The sequence below is a fragment of the Xyrauchen texanus genome, chromosome 15 (genome assembly GCF_025860055.1).
Source record: "Xyrauchen texanus isolate HMW12.3.18 chromosome 15, RBS_HiC_50CHRs, whole genome shotgun sequence".
Classification (NCBI taxonomy): Eukaryota; Metazoa; Chordata; class Actinopteri; order Cypriniformes; family Catostomidae; genus Xyrauchen; species Xyrauchen texanus.
In genome coordinates this window covers 9,083,693-9,108,843 of record NC_068290.1, presented here as the reverse complement: position 1 = coordinate 9,108,843, position 25,151 = coordinate 9,083,693, and the positions used below count along the sequence as shown (strand labels likewise).

Sequence of the window (25,151 nt, the reverse complement as noted above, 5' to 3'; positions counted from 1 at the left end):
CCCCTAAGAGGTCCCCCATTGGATGGCCAGGAGGAGAATCTTTTGTTTCACTTTTCGTTCGCCGTACCCCGGCCAGCCGGTGGTGATGAGTTTCGAGGATGGCCCAATAGGCCCTCCTCCTCAGTCCCCGACCCGCCTTACGCCGGGTATGCAGAGCAAGTTAAGTGCTTTGAGGACATCCTCAGCACTGCCACCTCAGATTGGAGCGTCGCTCCTCGACGTGGCATTTCCTAACCCCCCGCCCTGAAACCCCACCCCCAGGTACGTCGGATGCAATCCTTCCATTAGTGCCCCTTGCACAGAGTTTGGACATGTGGCTAACACTCTCAGACCTGTTGCGCTGGTTGGCCAGAACCATCCGACTCGGCTATGTGATTCAGTTCGCCCTGGTCCCTCGGCGTTCACTTCACGTCAGTTAAAGGCGAGAGCGCCACCGTCTTACATGCAGAGATCAAAGCCCTTCTACAGAAGAACATCTGTTCTTACGCTCGCAGTAGACTGCTTACACCTGCATCTGCAGTTCACGTAACATAGTTCAGCTGTTGTGCCATTTCATATAGGGACCTCTAGTGTCACTACATCGACACAACATCGAGTGAGTGATAGAAGGGGAACGTCTCGGTTACTGTTGTAATCTCCGTTCCCTGATGGAGGCAACGAGACGTTGTGTCCCTCTTGCCATAATGCTGTACTACCCACTGAAATGTCCGAGATCTTGTCTCAGCTCCTTAGCACAAAACCTGAATGAATCCTGCATTCCAGCTCCCTTTTATACTCGTATGTCCGGAGGAGTGGCATGCAAATTCCACTCGCCAATTTTCATTGGCCTTTTCACAAAGATTTGAAGGTGTTTTGGGGCTCCCAAGAACGATCCCTAGTCTCCCTACATCAGGTAGGGACAGACGTTATTGTTGCTATATAGTGTTATATATATATACTGTATATATATCTCTAGAAGACATTAAAAGACCAAGGCAAAATTATCATTTTCTCTGAACTAACTATTTATAGGTGTAAAATGAACATTTTTGTTATATTCTAAAGTACTGACAACATTTCTCCCAAATTCCAAATAAAAATATTGTAATTTAGAGCATTTATTTGCAGAAAATCTTGGCATGCTCACTACCAGTCTGCTTGAATTTTTGCACCAGGAGTGGCATAATGTCACCCAACATCAATGTGAAAGACTGGTAGAGAGCATGCCCAGATGCATGAAAGCTGTGATTGAAAATCAGGGTTATTCCACCAAATATTAATTTCTGAACTCTTCCTAAGTTAAAACATTAATATTGTGCTGTTTAAAAATGAATATGAACTTGTTTTCTTTGCATTATTCGAGGTCTGAAAACACTGCATCTTTGTTATTTTGACCAGTTGTCATTTTCTGCAAATAAATGCGCAAAATGACAATATATTTATTCTAATATTGAACATTTATTAAATATAATTTTAAGCTTTTAGAAACAAGCCTGCAATATGAACAACTATAAAAAATTATGTTTCATGAATACTTTTTGAAGGCATTTCATGTGGCTATAGAAAACTCAGTGATTCAAGTTATGGTCATTCATATATATATGTATGAATTAATTATATTAATAAATAAAAGCAATGCTAGGCTAACTATATTTTAAAGGAATGGATTATAGCCTTAAAACAATATTTTAAAAGGGTTATTGCAATATTTTGTTTCCATGACACTCGTGTTGATTCCCAGGTTTCGGTTTTGGCGAAAAGTTTTACGTCATCTAAGTTTCGCTTTCCAGTCTGGTTGAATTATATTAATAAATAAAAGCAATGCTAGGCTAACTATATTTAAAGGACTGGATTATAGCCTTAAAACAATATTTTAAAAGGGCAGTGGACAAAAGGATCACGCAAGAAAACGGGGTTGCAATATTTTGTTTCCATGACACTCGTGTTGATTCCCAGGTTTCGGTTTTGGCTAAAGGTTTTACGTCATCTAAATTTCGATTTCCAGTCTGGATTAGGCTATATATCAATCCAGAAATGCAAATCGAATGCAAATACGGTACATGCAGCTCCGAGACGCTTCACGGGGAAAATACGTTCATCGATTGTGGTGAGTTTTTTTTATATTTGTGTGTGTATATATATATATATATATATCTCAACAGAGATAAAATCACAAAAAAATAAAAATAGTTTTTTTTTTATATTGTATATTAATATTTTAAATAATAGTAAAGTTGTTAACATATTTTCATTTAATATCATAAATAAGTATAAATGTATTTCATTTTCAAATATTACAGTGAATATTTCACAAGCTAGGTTTATTCATTGATTTGAAGTCTATTTCTGTACAGCCACATAGCATACAATAATGGCTACCAAAAAGCTGTGAATTTTTTCACTATTTATTGTCCAGGGAAATTATACAGTTCATTGCAAACACGATGACCTTTTGTGACAACATGCCCCAATAGCAGGGAATATTGTCACGCTACATGGGGTAAATTGTCACAATGAAAACTGCCATTAAACAACCAATAATGCTATTCAGCTAAATAAAACCATTAGGAAACAAAATACTTCATGAGACGGCAAAAAGTTTTAAGATACAATATCTCTTTTTGCCAACAAATATTAGAATTAATAAAATTGTATAAACATAAAATTTCAAACAAATGTGACAACATGCCACAATCTGACATTTATCAAAAATGATCTTGCCCATGAGAACACTGTTCAACCTTTTGGTAAAAATACCTTAATTATACTGCTGACCATTGCTGGCCCTTGTGACAACTTTCCTGTGTGACAAATTGCCCCAGTATCTTCAGTCAGTCGATTGATAGATAGATATATTTTTCTTTTTTATATAGCAACTAATATACCTTTCATTTAGAGACTACTCAACATGGGAGTCCAAGGACTGAAGCGCTACATTGAGAATAACAACAGAAATTTTTTGAGGGACCATCCATTCAGAGGCAGTAAACTAATAATTGATGGATGTAACTTTTACTATAGCTTGTACTTTCAGTGTAAATTGGATCAGATGCATGGAGGAGATTATGACGCCTTTGAAGAAATTATCAAACAATTTTTCGAGAACCTCACAGCCTGTGACATTAGCCCTTTTGTTGTACTTGATGGTGGGGCCGATCACACTAACAAAAAATTTGACACTCTCATGGAACGAAGTAAGGACAAAATACAACAAGCCTATGACCTGTCTATGGGATCAAAAGACTCAGTCCTCCCTATTCTCATTAAAGATGTGTTCAGACAGGTCCTTCATAAACTAAAGGTACCACTTGTTGAGTGCCTTCAAGAGGCCGATTGGGAGATTGCTGCTTTGGCTAAAGAGTGGAATTGTCCAATTCTCTCCAATGACAGTGATTTTTATATATTCAACCTCGAGGCTGGAGTCTTGCCAATCACATATTTTCATTGGAGAGAAGTAGAAGTGGACAGCCAGTCAAACAAAAAATTCATCCCAACCAAATATTTTTCCGTGGAAAATGTATGTGCATCTTTTAACCATATGAACAAGGATCTTCTCCCACTCGTCGCCCCCATTTTAGGCAATGATTATACGAAGCTGCAAAATATCAGAAATCTGAGTTGGGAGCAGCACTCAGTACAAGATTGGAAGTTTGCCCGTATTGATGGCTTGCTTCACTGGTTATCCAAGTTTGCAGGTCCAGAAGAGGCCATAGTTGATTTGCTTAAGCTAACTACAGACAAAGAAAAGGACTTTGTCGGTAAAGCACTGTTTGAGGCCATCAAGGAGTATAAGCTAATCTCCGGTTCTCTTGCCCAGTTCTTCATCTCAAAGAAAGTTCCACAAACATCCGGTCCACTGCGAGTCCTACCTAACTGGACCCTGTGTCCCCTGCTTGAAGGAAGAATGAGCTCCTCCATTATTGATGTTCTGGTATTGCAAAGGAACATTATGAGACCCCAGGTTGAAGATTTTGAGCTCCCCAGTAGCAATGAAACCTCTCATGCCATACGACAAGTGCTTTATGGTTTACTCTTGTTGGGAGAACAGCAAACAGAAGACAAACTCATGGCAGCTGATAAAGAGTCTACTGGCACAAGCAAGTGTTATGTAGAGGAGTACGACAGGAAAAAATTAAGACTAACCTGTTCAAAAGTTGAAGTCATAGAGACGAGGGTAAATGCAGGACTTCGACTGGAAACATTATGGAAGGTAAAGATGTCTCAGCACTTTTGTTACACTAATTTTATTCATACAAGCTGCAGTGTATTTAACTTGTAATGAGAAATAAAATAAAAAAGAAAAGATACACAAAGCACCTGTTTTGGTTCCTCACACTGCCATATGGAGAACCGCTAGGCACCCTTTCAGTTCTCTGAGAAATAGTCCCTTCAGTAAGACCATCATTAGCTAAAGGTTTTGATGCACTTGAAATATCAAAAAAGTTATTATAGTACAAAATAGGACATTTAAGACTTGAGTGGCTCAAGTGGCTTTTTCTTAAATTAAAAGATATTGGAGCCACCATATGATTGCCACAGCGGCAGAACCCTCTGGAGATCTAAATACTCCCTTAGTTCCTACAAGAATTAAAGAATTCTAAGGACTGTTAGTGGATCCTTCAGTAACACCATCATAAGGGAAAGGCTTCAAGGCTCCTTGAGTACATAAATAGATTATTTGAGGCTCCTTTAAAGAGTGGCTGGAGGATCTCCAAAACATTCTGCACATGAGGAACCCTAAATGGTGCTTCAAATCTCATTTTATAGATTACAAAAATCTTCAAATCGATCTGTAAATTCTTGATTTCTGTCTTTCTGGCATCTCTAGGAACCACACAACGTGCGGCTTCAGGTTCTCTTGGACACTTTGGGTGTGCCGATTGATAAATTAAAAGCAATCCCCCTTGATCTCCAGCTGCAAGTGTTTGTGACACACTACTGGATGGCAAACGCACAACCTCAGCCGAGCCAAGTGCATCTTTGGAGCCTGCTATTGGGCATGGTCTATGGAAAGCTCTGCAGTTTACCCAACAAACAAAAAGGTACTGACGTCAAAATCTAATTACAGAAAGATGTACTTCTATCATGTCAAAAATAAAGTATAGGTTTTCCCTTCAACCTGGTGAGATACTGCCTGGTGTGTACACCATCAAACCAGTATCCAAAACACAACAAATCTTACACTGACAAAATAAAATATTCTTGAGACATTATTTGGGGTATCTCTCTTATCTAGTTGTCAGTGTAAATAATCTCAGCTGCACTGGTAGATCCCTTTGGAAAGCCTTTAAAAGGGGTAGTTCTCTAAGGCACTCAGAACCAATAAGTTCCTGCAAGAACTCTAAAGACTGCCAACCACCAGTAATATCATAAAGGAAAGTCTTTGAGAGACTTGAAATAGATATTCCAGTTTGTTGAGTAACCTATGGGATAGGTGAGGCACATTCAACAGGTTACCTAGAGGTTCTCCTGAGGGTTTTGCACTGTTAAAATGAAAAGATACTCAGAATCAGAATCAGATTTATTGCAAAGTATGCTTACACATACAAGGAATTTGTCTTGGTGACAGGAGCTTCCAGTGTACAACAATACAAACAATACCAAAAACAGCAGCAAGACATAGGTAATTAAAACAAAAAAGAATACAAAATAAATAAGTATACATATACTTACATACACTCACCTTCAAGCATACACACATACACACACGTAGTGCAAATCTATTACAATCTGTTATGTAAATTTGTGGTCCCATTTGGGGTTCCTCAGCTGCCACACCAGCTGAACCCACTGGAAATCCTCCAGGTACCATTTCAGTTCTCTGTGAAACTCAAGAATAATTAATATTATGAAAGAAGACAATTTTTTTTTCCTAGACTAACTAAAACAACATCGTTTATACCAAGCGTGGCACCATTTTAAAATTAGTTTTATTGAGGGTGGCATTCCGTGTTTAACGTACAGTTCCAGCCATGGAAGTAATGCCAAAAATGCAGGTCTTTCTGTGGATTGCAGCTTTTAGTGCAGCATAGCTTCTTTGCCTTATTAAACTTGTCACGGCTCCCCTTACACTTTTGGTGACAAGTGATCTAATCTGACTTCATGAAAACTGCAATCTCTCTCCATGCATTTGTCATGCCCATTCTGTCTTCAAGAAGTTTGTGTATTGAATCATTATAAAAAAAACTTATGTTGTTATGTTGCTTTAAAAAAGTTTATATGTTGATATTTTGGGGGGTTTGGTTTTAGACACGCTGTTGAGCCTCAAAAAAATGCAAATTCACCAGGAAAGCATCCCTTTGGACCACGAAGTAGCTCATCTATACAGCCAGTGGCAATCCTGCCTATTATGGAGTCTCCATCTCAATCGTTTACTGTGTAATCCACTACAAGAACCAGAGTGTGCAAGGTACAACATTATTTTATTTCTCAAAAACCATTGAGAAAACCTTTACTCATTATTTTAATATCTTGCTCTGGGTTGACTTTTGTCATTTTGATCTCCGGGTTACCTAGATAATCTAGTTATCTGTAACCTTATGTTCGGATTGGAATGCTGGCATACTGATTATAGCATTCTGCACAGTATGCACTGAATATTACATAATGTTTTTTGAAAAATGGTATGTGAAACAGTATACAAGTAGTATGTTATGTTGATATCACATGAGTCATGACCTTATTAACATGTGCATGTTTAATTAAGTGTGTCATCCAGGTATCTCATCAGATATAAAAATAGTTATTTGCATTTTTTATGAAATTTTCTGTTAAAACATCTTAACTCTTGGCAGTCTATAATTAATATATATATATATATATATGTCAAATGATACGGAAGTATGGTTTTATATATATATATATATATATATATATATATATATATATATATAAACATATATATATATAAACCATACTTCCGTATCATTTGACACAATGTAAATGGGACATCAAGCATACTGTAGATAAGAGTAGTATGGCAGTATGGTATTCCAAATATACTGCTGTCATTTACTCAGTCACTACTACAACTAAATGTTTTCCTCTCTCCGGTGTTTAGCCTGTACCGTGGAACACTGGTGCACAAGACTGTTCGAGAGCTCAGCAGAGGCATCACTCCAGATACTCTGCTGGTGAGCGGTTCCTATGCTGAGCAGCTGTTCAGACAGTTGAAGGATGCAGTGCTGAGCTTGATGGATAAGGATGGCATTTTGAAAATGAGTAACAGGAATGGGCACAGAACTGCTGGCAAAACTCCTAATGGCTACAGACATCAAAATAAGCCCATTGACGAACTGAGCAGCTTGTATGAACATTTAATGCATGAGGATATTGAGGATGATGATGATCTTAATGGAAAAGGCAGGAGTAAGGCGAAGACCGAGATGCTTGAATGTCCTTTTACCATCCGTACCAGACACAAGTCCAAATCACGCAATGATACTTATCCCTCTAAGAAATACGAGAGGAGATGCTTTGAATATATTGCTTAGATATCTCCCAAAAGCAATTCAAAGTTGCTGGAACAATCTGGGAAGATGGGGTTTTGACTCTTCCCTCAGTTTTTAAAAAACAAACAAAATAGCATTTACAGTAATGCACTTATGCAAAGTGTTAACATGAGACTTAACCTAGTCTAAATAAATGTATGTACAATCTTTTAACTCCTTTCATTGCCATGTAAAGGCAATAAAGCAGGTAACTTTTGCTTGATGTATCTGCAAAATACTGTATACGTAGAGCAAACAGAAATTACATATGATTTATTTTGATGATGCATAACTACAGTAAAGCAAATAACACATGCTTATACAGGAGAACTGATGCAAGAGCTTTAACAATTCTGATCTTTGCATTTCTGCTTTTAAATTCTCCAGAATGGTTTACCCCAAAAGATGTCCACTGTACTTACAGCATGCATCACTTTATACACAATCTCAGTTTGTTTTTACAAACTGAATGAGTCTGAAAACACTGGTTCTTATTTCCTCATTATGAGAGGTTTTTACAATGCACTTTAGTATGTAATATAATTGAATGGACAGTTTATGTTTGCCAACATAAGACTTTAAATCACTTTATGCCTATAACACTCTTGAAACTCACCAAGCTCTTGTAGTCCTTAAATGTACAGTTGTGTTATTAATTTATGAAATGTACAGCATCTATTGAAGTATTCTCCAAAATGTGCCAAATTTTGGAATCTTTTGATTTATGTTTCTTGCAAAAGGCATGTTTAATTGATGTAAGCATACTACACAAAGATCGACAACATCAAATACAAAGTATTTTTTAAATTTGTAAAAATTTTATTGTACAATTGTGTTTTGAAATAACCACAACAGATTTCTGGTTTTGGCTGTGCAAACCACAATCAAATAAATATAATCTTAAAAATAGAGAAAACAAAAAATGCCAAATAAAATCATCTTTAACCTGTCACCCTTCATGTCTTGTATATACAAGTACTTTACTATACAATTATGTTGCTGTGATTTCTCACAGCAAGAACTGTGCTTGAAAACAGAATGGGCGACCACTACTTTCCACTAATTAATAAATATGGTCAAAGTGGCCATCAATACCAGAGAAGAAATATTATTACATACTGCAAAAACACATTTTTAGGTGTCCCTCAGTAACAAGACCATGCTGGCAAAAGGAAATTAAGTAATATGATGGGCTGCACTGAGGGTTTTCAGCATGGGGGTTTAAGGAGGGGTCTATTCAATAATTCTGCACTTCAACATTTAATCAAATGATCAACCATTTAACCAACAAATAAATCAGTATAATTTAATGTACTACAAATTGTTCACCTAAGATGGCAAGATATTATATAACAGGATAGGAAAAGCAATCCTTTGCTCAGCGAGTAAAGGCGCTGACTACCACCCCTGAAGTTGTGAGTTCGAATCTAGGGCATAATGAGTGACTCCAGCCAGGTCTCCTAAGCAACCAAATTGGCCCGGTTGCTAGGGAGGGTAGAGTCCCATGGGGTAACCTCTAGTTGTCTAGTGTCACTATAATGTGGTTCTCGCTTTCTGTGGGGGGCATGGTGAGTTGTGCGTGGATGCCGCGGAGAATAGCATGAAGCCTCCACACATGCTGTGTCTCTGCGGTAATGCACTCAACAAGCCACGTGATGTGCGCGGATTGATGGTCTCAGACACTGAGGCAACTGAGATTCGTCCTCCGCTGACCGTAGGATTTCGAGCACATTGGGCATTCCAAATTGGGGGAAAAGGTGCAAGTACTCTTGAACTGAGAATTGGGTATTTGTACATTTTAAAGGCTTCAAACTTGTAGTGCATGTGCCTTGGAAGCAATCATAAAATGGAACCCTGTAATCTCAATGCCATCATTAAGGTGGCTCCTATAATCTTCCAAAATAAGTAGATGCAGATTATAAAATCTGACTTTTGCAGTGTATAGTCCAGTCTCTACAGTCTGGCTGTTTCATGGTGTTATAAAATGAATGTATAACCATGTATGTAAAATTATGCTTATCCAGTTGTCAGTGTAACAAGTATGGTGACCTAAAACATGATTTTAAGTGGTCCGTTCCATCGTACACTGAAATAATCATCTACTCATGAACACAGATTTACAGCATTCTCCTATGCAAAGAAAATAAATGATTATTAAAGCATTATTTAGAATTTGAATGCATAAAAGGTATTTTCCATATTGTTCCACAAGCCTCTAACCAGAAATTTTCAAAAGAAAGGTTTTAAAAAGACCAAATACTTTTAATAATAATTATATATACATATACACACACACAAGCTCATAAGTTTGGAATAATGTACAGATTTTGCTCTTATGGAAATTAATTGGTACTTTTATGCACAAAAGTGGCATTCAACTGATCACAGTGTATATTTTACAATTTGAAAAAAATAAAAAATAAATTCTTAAACAAGTTCACATCAAAAAAATCATCCACGTGCAGCAATGACAGCTTTGCAAATCCATGGCATTGTAGCTGTCAGTTTGTCCAGATACTCAGGTGACATTTCACCCCACACTTCCTGTAGCACTTGACAGTCTTTTCGGGCACTTCTCACACACCTAACTCTAGCTGATCCCACAAATGCTCAATGGAGTTAAGATCCATAACACTCTTTTCCAATGAACTACTGTCCAATGTCTGTGTTTCTTTGTCAGCTGAAGACCTGTGAGGCATCTATTTCTCAAACTAGAGACTCTGATATAGGATAAGGTGTTGGAGTGATGGCTGCTGGAAATGAGGTCTGTCTAGATTTGATAAAAGATTATTTTTTTCAAATAGTGATGGGGCTGTTTTTTACATCAGTAATGTCCTGAATATACTTTGTGTTCAGTTGAATGTCACTTTGGTGAATTAAAGTACCAATTTCCTTCCAAAACAGCAAAATCTGTACATTATTCCAAACCTTTGGCCGCCAGAATGTGTATGTATATGTGTGTGTATATGTATATATATGTATGTATATATATATATACACACACACACACACACACACACACACACACACATGTATATATAAAACATAATACATCATTTAAATCATGAAATCAAGACAGCCACTGTATGGACAGATACAGTATCTTATAAATTAAGTTTGTCCAGATCCCACAGGTAGTAGTACAGCCATAAAGCAGCACTCCAAAGCATCTCCAAGGGCACAGGCCAGTGCATTCTTCCACAATCAGCTCCATTTTTGCTGGTCATGATGACCCCAAAAAGGAACTGTACATACAGGTTGGATTCGACGGCTCACTCCTATTTGTATTGTATGGTATGAGACCAGCCCAGACGACATTCCAAACAACACCCAGTCACCCTTCAAGCCACTCCAAACATTCTCTGCATGTGACACAATATGCGTCATACATCATGGAAATCATCATTGTCAGTAGTTTTCTCTCCACCTTTGAGTCTCTCTAATTTCTTTATAACCTCAGACACCACGCACACAGAGGATGTGAGGCCCACCAAGAATAGCAGATCTGTGGGGATATGGTACTTAAATCAGTGAACAGATAAAATTAAATCATATTAATTATGTTTGGCTGCCAATTATACAAGTAAAGAGGTGCTTGAAACTTTGTGAACCCTTCAGAATGTTCTATATTTCTGCACAAATATGATGCAGACAAGATTTCAAACAAACTTCTTTCACGTTGTCATTATGGGGTATTGTTTGTAGAATTTTGAGAAAAATAATGAATTTAATACATTTTGGAATAAGGCTGTAACATAACAAAATCCGCTTTTGGCCAGGCTTAAAAACGGAGGTATCCCGATATTGTAAAACATGTCACACGTGTCAAATGGCTGGTAAGCCAAATCAAGTGGTGTCGCCTGCTCCGCTTTATCCAATTCCAGTGGTTGGCGAACCATTTGTACGGGTAATTGTTGACTGTGTCTGTCCACTTCCACATACTAAAATGGGGTATCAGTAACTCTTAACAGTAATGTGTGTGGCAACAGGATTTCCAGAGGTGATTCCGTTGCACAAGATCACGGCAGCTTCGGTTATGAAGGCGCTTGTGAAATTCTTCACTATTTTTGGACTTCCAAAGATAGATCAAACTGGTCAAGGGTCCAATTTTTTGTCAAATGTTTTTCGAAAAACATTGCGAGCTTTAGGTATTTCCCATGCGGTATCCAGTGCATACCATCCTGAATCACAAGGTGCTTAGGAATATTTGGAGTTCCGCCGGTGTTGTTTGCCGCTCATGATGCAAGACAGGAGTCTCTTGGATTTAGTCCAACTGAATTAGTTTTTGGCCACAATGTGTGGGGACCTTTACAGGTTTTAAAAGATCAATTTCTCTCAGTAGGTCAAGGGCCAGAAACAAATGTGCTTGATTTCGTCACGCAATGTCATGATTGATTACATAGAGCGTGTGCTGCAGCAAAAGATGCACTCTCTCTTTCACAAGAGAAAATGTAATGGCAATATGATAAGAGTGCAATTCTGCAAAGTTTTAAACCAGGGGAAAAGGTTTTGTTATTGCTTCCTTTGCCTCTTGCAGCACGTTTTTCAGGGCCTTACATTGTAAAGAGTAAATTGAACGATACCGATTATGTAATTCATACACCGGACCGTCATAGTAAGACCCGTTTATGCCATGTGAACATGTTGAAATTGTATTCCGAACAATCAGGTAAATCTGATGAGACGAATAACATTTCTGAAATAAGTTAATTTAAGGAAAACGTAGGACCAGTGTTGTCCTTTTCTAACGCTCAGATTAGCGATAATGGTTTGGAAGTACATTGTGAGATGTTCACTGGAAGTTGTTTGAATAACTGAGATTTTGAATTCTTTACAGGATAAATTGTCTTATATACAGGCTGATCCAAAGCCCGATATTATTGTATTGATTAAAAGTTATCCTGCTGTTTAATGATGTTCCTTCATGTACTTCAGTCCTTCAGCATGATATTGATGTGTTTGCTGCTTCACCTATTAAACAACATGTTTATCGCCATGAGGTAATGAAAGCAGAAGTAGAATACTTGTTACAGAATAAGTTTGCAAAGACAAATCAAAGCCCATGGAGTTCTCCTTGTGTTTTAGTCCCGAAACAAGATTACCGATTTTCGAAGAGTGAGTGCGGTGACTGTGCCTGATGTTTTTCCACTACCGCGAGTTGAAGATTGTATTGACATTATTGGAACTGCGCAGTTTATTACAAAATTAGATCTTTTGAAAGGTTACTGGCAAGTCCCATTGACTCGACATGCTTCTGACATTGCTACTTTTGTTATGCCTGATCATTCTGCGCAATATACAAGAATGGCTTTCGGTTTGTGTAATGTGCCGGCGACTTTCCAGCGTTTAATGGAGTTGGTTTTAAGAGATGTGGGACAGTGTAACGTGTATCTGGATGATGTGGTGATTTATTCGTCCACCTGGGAGGAGCATATGGAAACATTATGCACCGTTTTTAGTCGACTCTCTACTGCGTCCCTCATGCTTAATTTGAAAAAGTTAGAGTTTGTGAAAGTAACTGTTACTTACTTAGGCAAGCAGGTTGGCCGAGGAAAAGTACGACCACTAGAAGCTAAAGTAACTGCTATTTTGTCTTATCCTGCTCCCACTACTTGGCCGGAACTGAGGCAATTTTTGGAAATGGCTGGGTATTATAGGTGTATTTGTAAAAACTTCTCTATAGTTGTTGCACCTTTGACAGCTTTATGCAGTCCTAAAATGTCTTTCTATTGATCTGATGAATGTCAACATACTTTTACTTGTGTTAAGTCTCTTCTTTGTTGTGCTCCAGTGTTGTCCCCTGATCTGTTACAGCCATGCAAACTAGAGGTGGATGCGAGCACGACAGGAGCGGGAGCTGTCCTCTTGCAGGATGGTGCTGATGGGCTTTCTCATCCTGTGTCTTACTTCTCCACTAAGTTCAATCGGCATCAGTTGAACTATTCAACCATCGAGACGATGACACTGGCAATGTTTTTGCTCTACAGCACTTTGATGTGTATCTGGGGTCAGTATCTGTACCAGTTGTGGTTTTTACTGACCACAATCCGTTGGTTATCTTGTCACGCATGTACAACCATAACCAGCACTTAATGTGTTGGGCATTGATTGCTCAAGAGATATAATTTAGAGATTAAGCACAAGAAGGGGAGTGATAATATTGTGGCAGATATGCTCTCTTTCTCTCCATCTCCGAGTGCACATGATCTTTTTCTCTTAAGTTGACACACATGTTGAGTTAGCTGATTGAAATTGGCAGATAGAAGACGCCGAGGAGGAGAAAAGAGAGACAGACTTGAGCCAGCCAGCAAAGCAGCGTCTTTATGTGTTATTGTCTTACTATACTTAACATTTTCGTAACTCTTAAAAAAAAAAAAATTCCACGTTAAATACATTGGTTGGTACGTCGTTTGATTTTGTTTATACGTTGTCCTGCGTGAATTCATAAATTTAGTTCACAGCAGTGGCCTTGTTCACTCATTTTTGATTATGTACGTTACCTTTCCTTTTTCAAATATCTTGAGGTCACAACAACCACTCTTTGGTAGACAAACTTGTGTGCTTATGGTCGTTGTCTTGCTGCATGACCCACTTTCTTTTGAAATTCAGTTCATGGACAGATGTCAAGACATTTTCCTTTAGAATTCGTTGGTAGAATTCAGAATTCATTGTTCCATCAATGATGTGCAACCCGTCCTGGCCAAGGTGCAGAATAACAGGCCCAAACCATGATAATACCACCACCATGTTTCACAGATGGGATAAGGATCTTAAGCTGGAATGCAGTGTTCTCCTTTCTCCAAAGATAATGCTTCTCATTTAAACAAAAAAGTTATTTTTTGGTCTCATCAGTCCACAAAAAAAATCCCAATAGCCTTCTGGCCTGTCGACATGATCTTTAGCAAACTGCAGACAGGCAGCAATGTTCTTTTTGGAGAGCAGCGGCTTTCTCCTTGCAACCTGTCATGCATGTTCAGTGTTCTCCTGATGGTGGACTCATGATCAGTAACATTAGCCAATGTGAGAGAGGCCTTTAGTTGCTTAAGAGTTTACCATGGGTTCCTTTGTGACCTCGCAGACTATTACACGCCTTGCTATTGGAGTGATCCTTGTTGGTCCACCACTACTGGGGAGGGTAACAATGGTCTTGAATTTCATCCATTTGAACACAATCTGTCTGACTGTGGATTGGAGGAGTCCAAAACCTTTAGAGATGGTTTTGGAACCTTTTCCAGCCTGATGAGCATTAACAACTCTTTTTCTGAAGTCCTCAGAAATCTCCTTTGTTTGTGCCATAATATAATTCCATAAACATGTGTTGTGAAATCAGACTTTGATAGATCCCTGTTCTTTAAATAAAACAGGGAACCCATGAAATGTAATATAGGATACTTTTCCTCAATAAGTAAAAGGCCATGTATAATATTTTTGTCTCATTTGTTTAATTGGGTTTTCTTTATCTACTTTTAGGACATGTGTGAAAATCTGATAATGTTTTAGGTCATATTTATACAGAAAATTCTGAAGTGTTCACAAACATTCTAGCACCACTGTGTGGTGTTACCAGAGAGCTGATATTTCACAAGCAATTCAATAACAGTGCAGCTGTGACTCTTGCTTGTGTGATATTGCTTTAAAACGAAGTATTTCGATGTGCCAATATACATGATATGCTAAAAGAAAAATTGTGTACAGTGGACGTTGCATACCTAAAATGCTGAGGCTCTCAGTTTGAAAGACCTTCTGCAGAGGAGGGAAATAGATGACCAGGAGTTGGCCCATGATAGAGCCCAGCACAGCGTAGCAGAACATCCTGTTACTGCATAAGCCCATCTCATGCACCATCCGCGTCTGCAGGATGAGAAAAACAGTGGCCTCTGATGATTGACTGACATTAAAGGTGTGCCTTAAAGGCACTAAATGAAATTGCAAAAATAATGACCATCTTCCAAAGCCCTGCTCCAAACTCATGTCATTAGCATAACCAATGTTGGTTTGTCAGGCTGGTTAGGATGCTTGAACAGAGAAATGTTTTGTGCCACAGAGCCCCAGTTGTAACACTTTTGGGGGAAGAATTCTTCAACCTAAGGTTTACTTACAGCTGTCTCTGCACAGGTGTTTCTAATGATTTCCTGTTTTAGTGTCATGCCCAAAATTAAAGGCTTATAGCTCTACAAAAAAGCAATGATGGTCAATTGTTTGGTATCATTCAAAAGCAACCATTTTTAAACGTGTATGATAAATTATTTACACCCTGAGATGTTTTATATATATGTGTGTGTGTGTGTGTGTGTGTGTGTGTAAAATCAGAATAAAAAAGTAAAATATTTGTTCTTTTTCAGGTAGGTCTGAGAAACTGCTTTTGTTTTGTTCCCAATCGTCACCTTCAACTGAGTAAAATGTTGTGTTGATAAGACAAAGCAATCAAAAAATACAGCATTACAAATATTATTAATCCTAGTGTCCAAAAATGTCTCCAAATGTCCGAAAGCCTCTACAAAACAAATAAAACACAATAAATGTACATAAGAACTAATTACACATGGAAATACAACAATCCACTCCCTCCAAAGCATGCAGGCATGAGTCCACCTCTGGTTGAAGCGATCTGAATCCGAATACATTTGGTTTAGTGTTCCATGACGCTGGACAACATACTATATTTCCAATTAAGTCATCTGATCCAGAAAAGCTAATGTGTTTTTAGCCAGATAGCACATTATGTGCAGTGTACACATTGTGCTTGATGTGGATTATCTAATGATCTATGCATCTCATTATATTGTGTGTGGACTCGTTTTAACGGGAATCCCCAGTATGATATGGGGCATTTTACGTTATAAGCGAAAAACACTGCTTATATGTACACATGTAACGTGATTATACCGATCAGGCTGGTAGCATTCTACTCTTTGAGAGCTTTCCATTGACATATGACACATGGCTATTTGATTATTTTTATGTTTTTACAATAAAATGTGCAGTGCAAAATTATTAATAAATTATAAAAACGGAACACTTCTGAATTTTCTGCAAATTTCAAAACAAAGTGTTCAATTTTGGTTAAAATTCCTACATGTATAATAAAGTACAGCTTCTAAGCTTTAGTTGGTCAAGATCGCACTTGTTAATATTTTGATAATAATTTTTTTTCCTCCGTGGGCCAAATCGGAGCTTAAAGGGTTGATAACGAACTAAAAATTATGAAAGGGATTCTGCACTTTTGAGCTTTTGAAACAAGAAGATTCTGACTTCTTACAGCAGATGGCAATGTTTAAGATGCTGTTCACCCCAAGTTCTTCAGGGCACCCTAATCTGCCCCAGTATAAAAGTAAACAGGAAATATACTTGTGGTTCTTATACAGTATCTTCTGCAGAAGTGTTTAAAGGAGCAATGAAGTGCTTATACCTGTGATCTGGAACTGAGAGCGTTGAACATATCGAAGAACACGAAACAAGTAAACGTCATGGTGGTGTCCCGTGGTGTGATCTCATTGTCCCGCAGCTGAAAAAAATTAATAAAAAATACACAAAAACAAAACCAGTAAATTTATATCAGACAGCCATCAAGACAAGACTGTGATAATTGAAATGTACTGCTCTACTCCATTAAACTACAGGACCCTGAAGTGAAGTGGTAAAAAAAATAAAAATAAAAAAAAATAAATCAAGGACATGCTTTGTGGTTTCTTGGAAAGCTGTTGTCATTGTGCCTGTAGCTTTAGGGAGGAAATTATTGTATCAGATTTAATGTAGTTTATCACCTACTCTATTTTCCAAAATGGTTTCGATGCTACTTTCCCCAGAGGAAAAACAACATTGAAAAAGTTTACAACAATACCTTAGTGTTTCTAACCAATTAAATGGAATTAAGTCATTACGGTCAAAAATTATAACATGTTTGCTTGCTTGGACTTTCGTTCAGAAAAGTGAAGTTTTTCAGCATTTATAGATTAATGTAATTAGTACTTAGCATCTGTGCAATAGATGAAAAAAATCAAATACTTCATATAGCTGCAAGCAGCAATATTTGGGGTTCAAAAGGCATAGGACCTTTAAGTGCATGAGTAAAGCATTTTTCAAATAGTCTGTTAGCACCAAAATTTAAATAAAACGGAATCCTTTTCAGCAACATAAGATAAATTATCATCAAGATAAAGTCTTTTTAATATTCCTGATATAGCGCCAACTTATTGACTGATCTCCACCTAATTTTGCATGCTTCTTTAGAATCACGTCATATATGCGTACTACATTTGAAATGAAAAATAGGATGTGGCATTTAGGATTTATGGGCTTTTGGGTCAAAAAGATCAAACCCTTCTTTTCTAATCACCTTGTTATAGCCATGCCAAATGCAAAGTTCAAAATGTATTTGATCATTATCGATCTATTGAGTCCAAAGAATTTGACTGCACTCATTTTGTTTGGTGCGAGTGAAAAACTAGGACTAATTAGCAAAAGTAGATTTTTTAAATAATCTCAAATATTTAACAAACTACTTGATTGAGATTAATGGTTCTTTGAGGCAGTATTGTTCAGAATGAACTGTAACATATGCTATCAATTTTTTTTCAGGAGTTCAGGAGTTATAGCCCAAAACACATTTGCCTTTGTTATAGCACCACCGATTGGCAGATCAGGGCAAGTTCTTGCCCCTGAGTAGCGAGCAATAGTACTACCATGCCACCAAGATTCAGGTCTCCATGATCAGTTTTAGCATAAAATAATATTAATAAAAGTTTAACCCTACAACAATAATAGGGTTTCAGCACTTCATGCTTCAACCCCTAAAAATCATTTTGTAAAGGAATGCCACTTTGCAAAGTAGTACCAGCACGCTGTTCTTTGCATGTCTGTTTGAGAAATAATACAATTACACAGCTAACATATAAAACAAAGTTGTGTGATGCCACTGAACAAAACAACACCATTTATCATGTGCAACATGTAAATAGTTCAGTCATTTACCTATTGACCTTCTGTTTTGAATATAAAATAGAACACAAATGGAAAAACAAAACAGAACACAAATGTACACAAATGGGCCTTCATCACGAGAATATTACCTCTCTCCAGAACACAAACAAAGTTCCGCACACGATAATGAAGGACGACACGAGGACTTTCGCTATCAGACTGCGCGTGAGGATGCTGTCTCGTACATTCCGTGGGGGTTTCCTGATCACATCCCGATCGACAGGCTCCACACCCAAACTAGGAATAATTCATATAATTTAAATGTAATAATTAAAGAATAAACTATTGACAAAACCCTATTAGCTGACAAATAATCCAAATATTTTGGGGGGACAAGTCCCCTCCATGTCTATGGTTGTTACTGCCTTTGATAAATCTGATTGTGATCAGTACATTACCTCTGAGCTGGAGGTCCATCCATGATTATGTTAATCCAGAGGATTTGCATGGCATTCAGAGGGTTGGGGAAGTTCATGAGCGTTGCTAAGGAGATGAGGGTGAGAGCAGCAATGCTCCTGAGGAAGTAAGCAGAGATATTCAGTGATCATTTCAATACTATTCATAACCTCGACTTCAAGGTCTAAGTAGGTGTCTTGTGTATAGCGTAAGTAGTGTGTTCATGTACACATCAAACAGATAATGTTTTTGGCCCAAAATATGATATCAGCCCAAAATATTGCAATCGTATTGATGGATTATTGGGGTCATTTTAAAGACCTCATGAAATCAATTGACAAGTGCAGTTTTTATTCTTGTGTTCATTTATTTCCTTTAGAAACAGTTGGGGTGGGACATCCTGAAGGGTTCATCTTTAAGAAAAAAAAAACTGACAATAGCATTAAGCTTACATCACAGGCATAAACCATTTTTGCTACATGGCAATGGTTTTAGGAGGATTGTATTGGACAGAAATTTGCATATGCCCCTTTGAGCAAGATAAGTCATCAATACAATTGGTCCAAGAAGAGAGATATTACATTTAAAATGAAAAAAATCTACTTAAACTTGATTTAGTCAACTTTTTAAAGCACATTAGCATTAAAATTACCTCAAAACTAAATCAAAACAACCATCCAGACTAAATATTCCAAAAATAACAGATCAAGAGAGCTTTTCTTTTCTGATCAGAGTGAAAAGAGAGCTTGGCAACTCACGTGCTCAGCTGAAAGCGCACAAAGTTTTTAATGTTGTTGTAGATCCCTTTCCCCTCTTCAATGGCAGACCTACAATAAGAAACAAGGCTTGAGGACATTTGCCAACTCAAACGTCACATCAACAGAAGTAAGCTCATATCTTAGTTTAAGAACAGAAACTATAAGCTCACAGGATGGTTTGAAAATCATCATCCACAAGGATCATGTCTGCTGCCTCCTTGCAGACATCAGTGCCGGTCTGACCCATAGCCACGCCGATGTCCGCTGCCTTCAGTGCCACTGCATCATTAACACCGTCTCCCGTCATGGCAACAACTGCACCAATATTCTGTAAGGACTGAAGCCAGGAAAAAAGCACAGAAATTTTTGACAGCTCTGCAAAATGAAGAATGCAATGCAAAACTGCAGGTGTCAGGTGACCATTTCTGGATCAATATCTTTTGTTGGTCAAGGAACAAGATTCCAGTCAAACATACAGTCCTAACCCTAGCCTAAAAATAAGAGGAAAATTATTCTGTATGTTGATAAGAATATTGATCAAGCACCAGCCCTAAACCAAGTCTAATCCCTGAAATCTGTTTGGTTGAAAGCGATATTGTATCAGGACCAACAGGGATGCCATTCCAAGAACATATCCTACTTGGCTAAATAATGCAAAGTGCAGATTCTACTGTATTTGGTACACTTACCTTCACTATTTTTAACTTGTGTCTTGGGCTGGCTCTGTAGAATACCACAATCTGTGGAGACAAATCACGTATCACAGTGCCACTCATTTTAATGGCCAGTGCAAAATTTAATGCTGAATAAAATGTTTCCAATTTATATAATTTATACTTGCTAATACATTCAAGTGTGGTAATTTAAGTCTTTTGTACCGAAAGCACAAGACTTCCAACATGTAGGAGAACATGGGGCAAGACAGCCCTTGGGTAAGATGTAACTAAATCTAATTTAATTTAAGCTCTGAAGGTGTTTTTAAAGATTTCTTGTTTCTGTGGCATACCCCAAATTTATTTCCCCTAATAATATATTGGATGATGCATCATATGCCTGTACATAATCAACGCGTTACAATTTGTCAGCAAATGCATAATGATCTTATGGGGATGTCTTGCCCATAATCTTCTGCTTGAAATCTGTCCACTATCTGACTGTGGGCCTTTTGAACTACAGTGACTCAAAGCTGAGAGTGTATGAATGCTTGTCCATACCCTAGACACTATCTGAGAGAGCTGCTGGAGGTCCATATGGTCGACTTCATCTCCAGACAGAGATTGGGAACCTTTGGTGTAGATGCCCAGCCGACTCGCTGTGGTGGGAAAAAGAGATTAAAATACTGAGTGAATACAGAGACACAGCAAAAATATATGTCTAGAAATGATATAAGAAAATACTAAATTAAAAAATTTAAATAAAATGGGACTCTGGTTGAATGCAAGAGTGAAAATTATGTATTTCTTAACCATGTGTAAAGCTTATTTTTGGATAATCCATTGAACTAAACATTTTGCAAATGAAAGGTACTTGATTTCATATTATTATTTTTTCCTTTCAATTGAAACTTGATGGACTGCTGGTCATGGAGTGCATCTATTGTGCTCTCATTTTCTGTTTTCACAGTGTCTACCCGGCAAGTGAGTGGCTCAGCACAGTGTGACACTACAAAACAAGCTGTGCAACACAATTTGTAGGGTATAGCTTTTTGCTTGTGCCAGTTTTTTAAACTGCACGATAGCAGTCGTGCCCATTTATATAATACGATCTTCCTTGTTTTGACTTGTTGGGGACACCTTCCACTCTGTATTTTATTCCATATTTCTTTGTTGCTTTTGTGTTAATAATGTAGAGCAGTCTTGCCCACTAAATGCTGCACAAATACAGCTCTGGAAAAAATTAAGAGACCACTGCAAAATTATCAGTTTCCAGATTTACTATGTATAGGTATGTGTTTGAGTATTTGTTTTATTCTATAAAATACTGACAACTTTTCTCCCAAATAAAAATATTGTCATTTAGAGCATTTGTGCAGAAAATGACAACTGATCAAAATCACAAAGATGCAGTGTTTTCAGACCTCGATTAATGCAAAGAAAACAAGTTCACATTCATTTTTAAACAACACAATACTAATGTTTTAACTTAGGAAGAGTTCAGAAATCAATATTTGGTGGAATATCCCTGATTTTCAGACCCTGTCATGGCCAGCTCAATCTCAACACCTGAACCCAATTGAAAACCTCTGGAATGTGATCAAGAGGAGGATGGAAGGCAACAAGCCATCAAACAAAGCCGAGCTGCTTGAATTTTTGCATCAGGAGTGGTATAAAGTCACCCAACAGCATTGTGCAAGACTGGTAGAGAACATGCCAAGACGCATGAAAACTGATTGAAAATCAGTTTATTCCACCAAATATTGATTTCTGAACTCTTCCTAAATAGAAACATTATTTATTGTGATTAATATGAACTTGTTTTATTTGCATTATTTAAGATCTGAAAACACTTTTTTGTTATTTTGATCAGTTGTCATTTTCTGAAAATGAATGCTCTAAATTACAATATTATTATTATTTGGAAGAAAAGTTGTCAGTACAGTATTAAGAATAAAACAAAAATGTTTATTTTACTCAAACACATACCTATAAATAGTAAGTCCAGAGAAACCAATAATTTTGCAATGGTCTAGAGTTGAATATCTATATTATATTTCTAAAGGTTTCTATAGATAGTTTATGTTTAAATGAATGCTGTTGATTTAACACGCATTAATTCAGTGCGATTAATTTATATATATATATATATATTTTTTTAATAACGCAATGAATCATGTCTCCGGACTGTAATAAGGAATATTCCTTCCATATAAGCAATTCAAGCATGGAGTGCCACTGTTTTCTACAGAGCAAGCGAATCTCACTGTATAGGCAACGCGCAGCTCAAACAGACAGAGAACTAGAGATGGGAAGATCGGATCATTTTACTGATTGAATCTTTGAGTCATGTTCAGCAAAATGAACAAATCTTTATTCAAGTAAAAACAGCATGTTCATGACTCCAAAAGCATCTGTCTGACGCAGATATACATTGACGGGTCCTTAGAAAAGACCTCATTATACATCTTGAACTGACTGATGAATTTAATTGTAAAAAGAAAAAAAGGATTGCTGTGAACCATAGGCCAAAGATAGGCTTATGTTCAACAATAATTACATTTTCTGTATTATTATATATATTTTTATAAATATTTAAATAGAACTATTTATAATTATTTAATCATTATATATTGAATTGTTATGAGGGGCTTTCCAAGTAAATATTTATGCGATTAATTAATCCAATTAATCGCATACATAAATATTTGCTGAGAAACCCTCTTGCTTCCCATGTAATTAATTTGATTACAAATTTTAACCAATTGACAGCCCTAATATAAATAAACTAACATAAATAAATGTATTAATATATATATATATAAAATAAAATATTTATATATAAATATTTGAATACTGTGGTATAAAATGTATGCAGTGTTAACGGTCAAGGAAATGCTCGTGACGAATGTTTTTTTTGATTTCGACAAAGATAACGATGACGAGACGAAAAAGGCACATCATGACGATAATCAAAAATGTTATTAAAGCATACCGTTTCAGATATTAACAGTGCAAGACAGGAAAAGAAGAAACTTCTATAGGATCTGTATATAAAAGGTATTAGATATAGATTAATCTAACCATTAATAATTGGGGATTTCTCCACTTGAGCTGCGCGAGTTGAACACAGGCAAAATAAACCGCTTCAAAATGGGTTAAATACCTCATTCAAACACATCCTATTTATACATGATTTTAATCACTATAGTAGCCTATATGCACAACGTATATGTAATATAACATCTGCACAGTGAAGTGAATGATCTGGTGAACTTGAACTATTATGATGCGGTAGTCAGAATATGCATCATTTGTGTGGCGTAACTTGCATGTAAATACACCGTTTTGACTAAACTATGAGGTGCAAAATATTGACTAATTTTAAAGGACATTTTCATCAAAAGACTACACTATGACTAAAAAACTGTGGAACAAATGAACACTGAAGGTATGGCAGAATCTCGATTGACACATTTTGTATATCGTTGCATGGTAAATACAGTCATACTGCTGCTAGTCTTAGATGAACTTCGTACCTATTGATACTGCAGTCTCTTGAGAATCGCCTGTGATCATTTTCACCGCCACCCCAGAGCTGATCAGTGTCGTAATGGCATCTTTCACTCCTGCTCTGGGAGGGTCAATGATTCCCACCAGCCCAAGAAAGGTGAGAGCACCCATCTCAGATCCAGAGGCAAACGCCAACACTGCCAGAAAAAAAGGACATGAGAATCAGCTACTGCCAAAGCATGTTTCATCTCAATATTACTGTGTCCTCCATTAAATGCCTTTAATGAATGAAAGCAAAGACAAAGGGATGTCAAAATGATACAGCACTTCCTCAATGTCCTCTGAGAAAACTTCATCTCATCAACACAAGCCAATTCATATTCTGGTGAGCTGCAATAAGTGATACATACTTAATTCAATTATAATTTTTCAGTGAACTATCCATTTAAGCCACAATTTGGTGGTAAAGTGAGGTGACCTAAAAATGTATAGTAAAAGAGAGCCATGAAATCAGTGCCGTTCTTTACCTCTGAGACCCGCAGTGCCCATGTAGCTCTTTTGTTGCTGGTAGAGATCTCTCTGCTGATTGTTCAGAGGCAGATTGACTCCTTTACTGTTGTAGGAAGTACAGAAGCGAATGACCTGCTCGTATGCGCCCTTCACGTATAACACACCAGGCTTGTCCTATACATCCAGATAGATTGGAAATTAAAGGTATAGGCTAATCAGTTAGTCTCACAGAGCCGCAGCATAATGTCTGGTCAACACTATACAGATTATTACGAACAAAAACCAGCCAATTAGACAGGAAGTGGCTGTACGATTGACATGTAAAGTGACTAACCACAGTTTATATTGACATATACGGAGCAACTGAATCTGACATTGATTCACCACAATATTAGACTGGCATCCTAAGAAACTGGCATCCTAAGAAATTGGCATCCATCCGAAAAAACATGTCTTTAAAAATGGGTAGGCTGTGCCAAAACATTTCCCCACACAATCAGTCACTGTGCTGGCTGTTTATTATTAGTCTAAGTCTCAGGTGGAGCATTCATGACCTTGTGTGTATTGGACACAAAAAAGGCAATTACTATATTAAAATAACAAGCTCCAAACTCGTTGACTGACTTTAGCAAAAAATACACAGGCGAATTCACAACCTCCGCAAAAGCACCTGTATGGCTCTGTAGGTGGCTACGACTCAATGGACAGAGCAGCGCAAGTGCAACCAGGCACTGCAAGAACCAATGAGAAGCACAGTGCAAGAATTTGCCATTGAAACCACCCTTGAATTTACTATAGTAATACTTACTGTACTTTAGGCAGAAATAGATTCATATCACTACTTAATCTCTATTAATTTTGTCATAGGCTAC

General features: G+C 37.3%; 2 protein-coding genes across 3 annotated transcripts in view; one reads left to right on the top strand and one right to left on the bottom strand.

Annotated features, from left to right (window-relative positions):
* Nucleotides 1–1,972: 1,972 nt before the first annotated feature.
* Nucleotides 1,973–7,479, top strand: aste1a (asteroid homolog 1a). Its single transcript, XM_052143967.1, has 5 exons — nt 1,973–2,086; nt 2,876–4,189; nt 4,808–5,021; nt 6,229–6,388; nt 7,040–7,479. The coding sequence occupies exons 2-5, from the start codon at nt 2,888–2,890 to the stop codon at nt 7,470–7,472; spliced, it is 2,109 nt and encodes a 702-aa protein (XP_051999927.1). The 5' UTR covers nt 1,973–2,086; nt 2,876–2,887; the 3' UTR covers nt 7,473–7,479.
* A 22-nt stretch (nt 7,480–7,501) lies between these two features.
* LOC127655909 (calcium-transporting ATPase type 2C member 1) overlaps nt 7,502–25,151 on the bottom strand; it is a 49,799-nt gene continuing 32,149 nt past the window's right edge. For both annotated transcript variants that reach the window (XM_052143965.1, XM_052143966.1), the window contains exons 17-27: nt 24,297–24,453; nt 23,796–23,966; nt 20,818–20,915; nt 20,293–20,343; nt 19,774–19,940; nt 19,604–19,672; nt 18,848–18,964; nt 18,539–18,686; nt 16,879–16,974; nt 15,179–15,320; nt 7,502–10,974 (exon numbers count right to left, since the gene is read on the bottom strand). In XM_052143965.1, the coding sequence (XP_051999925.1) occupies nt 10,853–10,974; nt 15,179–15,320; nt 16,879–16,974; nt 18,539–18,686; nt 18,848–18,964; nt 19,604–19,672; nt 19,774–19,940; nt 20,293–20,343; nt 20,818–20,915; nt 23,796–23,966; nt 24,297–24,453 (1,338 nt within the window). In that variant the 3' untranslated portion in view covers nt 7,502–10,852. The remainder of the gene's footprint in view (nt 10,975–15,178; nt 15,321–16,878; nt 16,975–18,538; nt 18,687–18,847; nt 18,965–19,603; nt 19,673–19,773; nt 19,941–20,292; nt 20,344–20,817; nt 20,916–23,795; nt 23,967–24,296; nt 24,454–25,151) is intronic.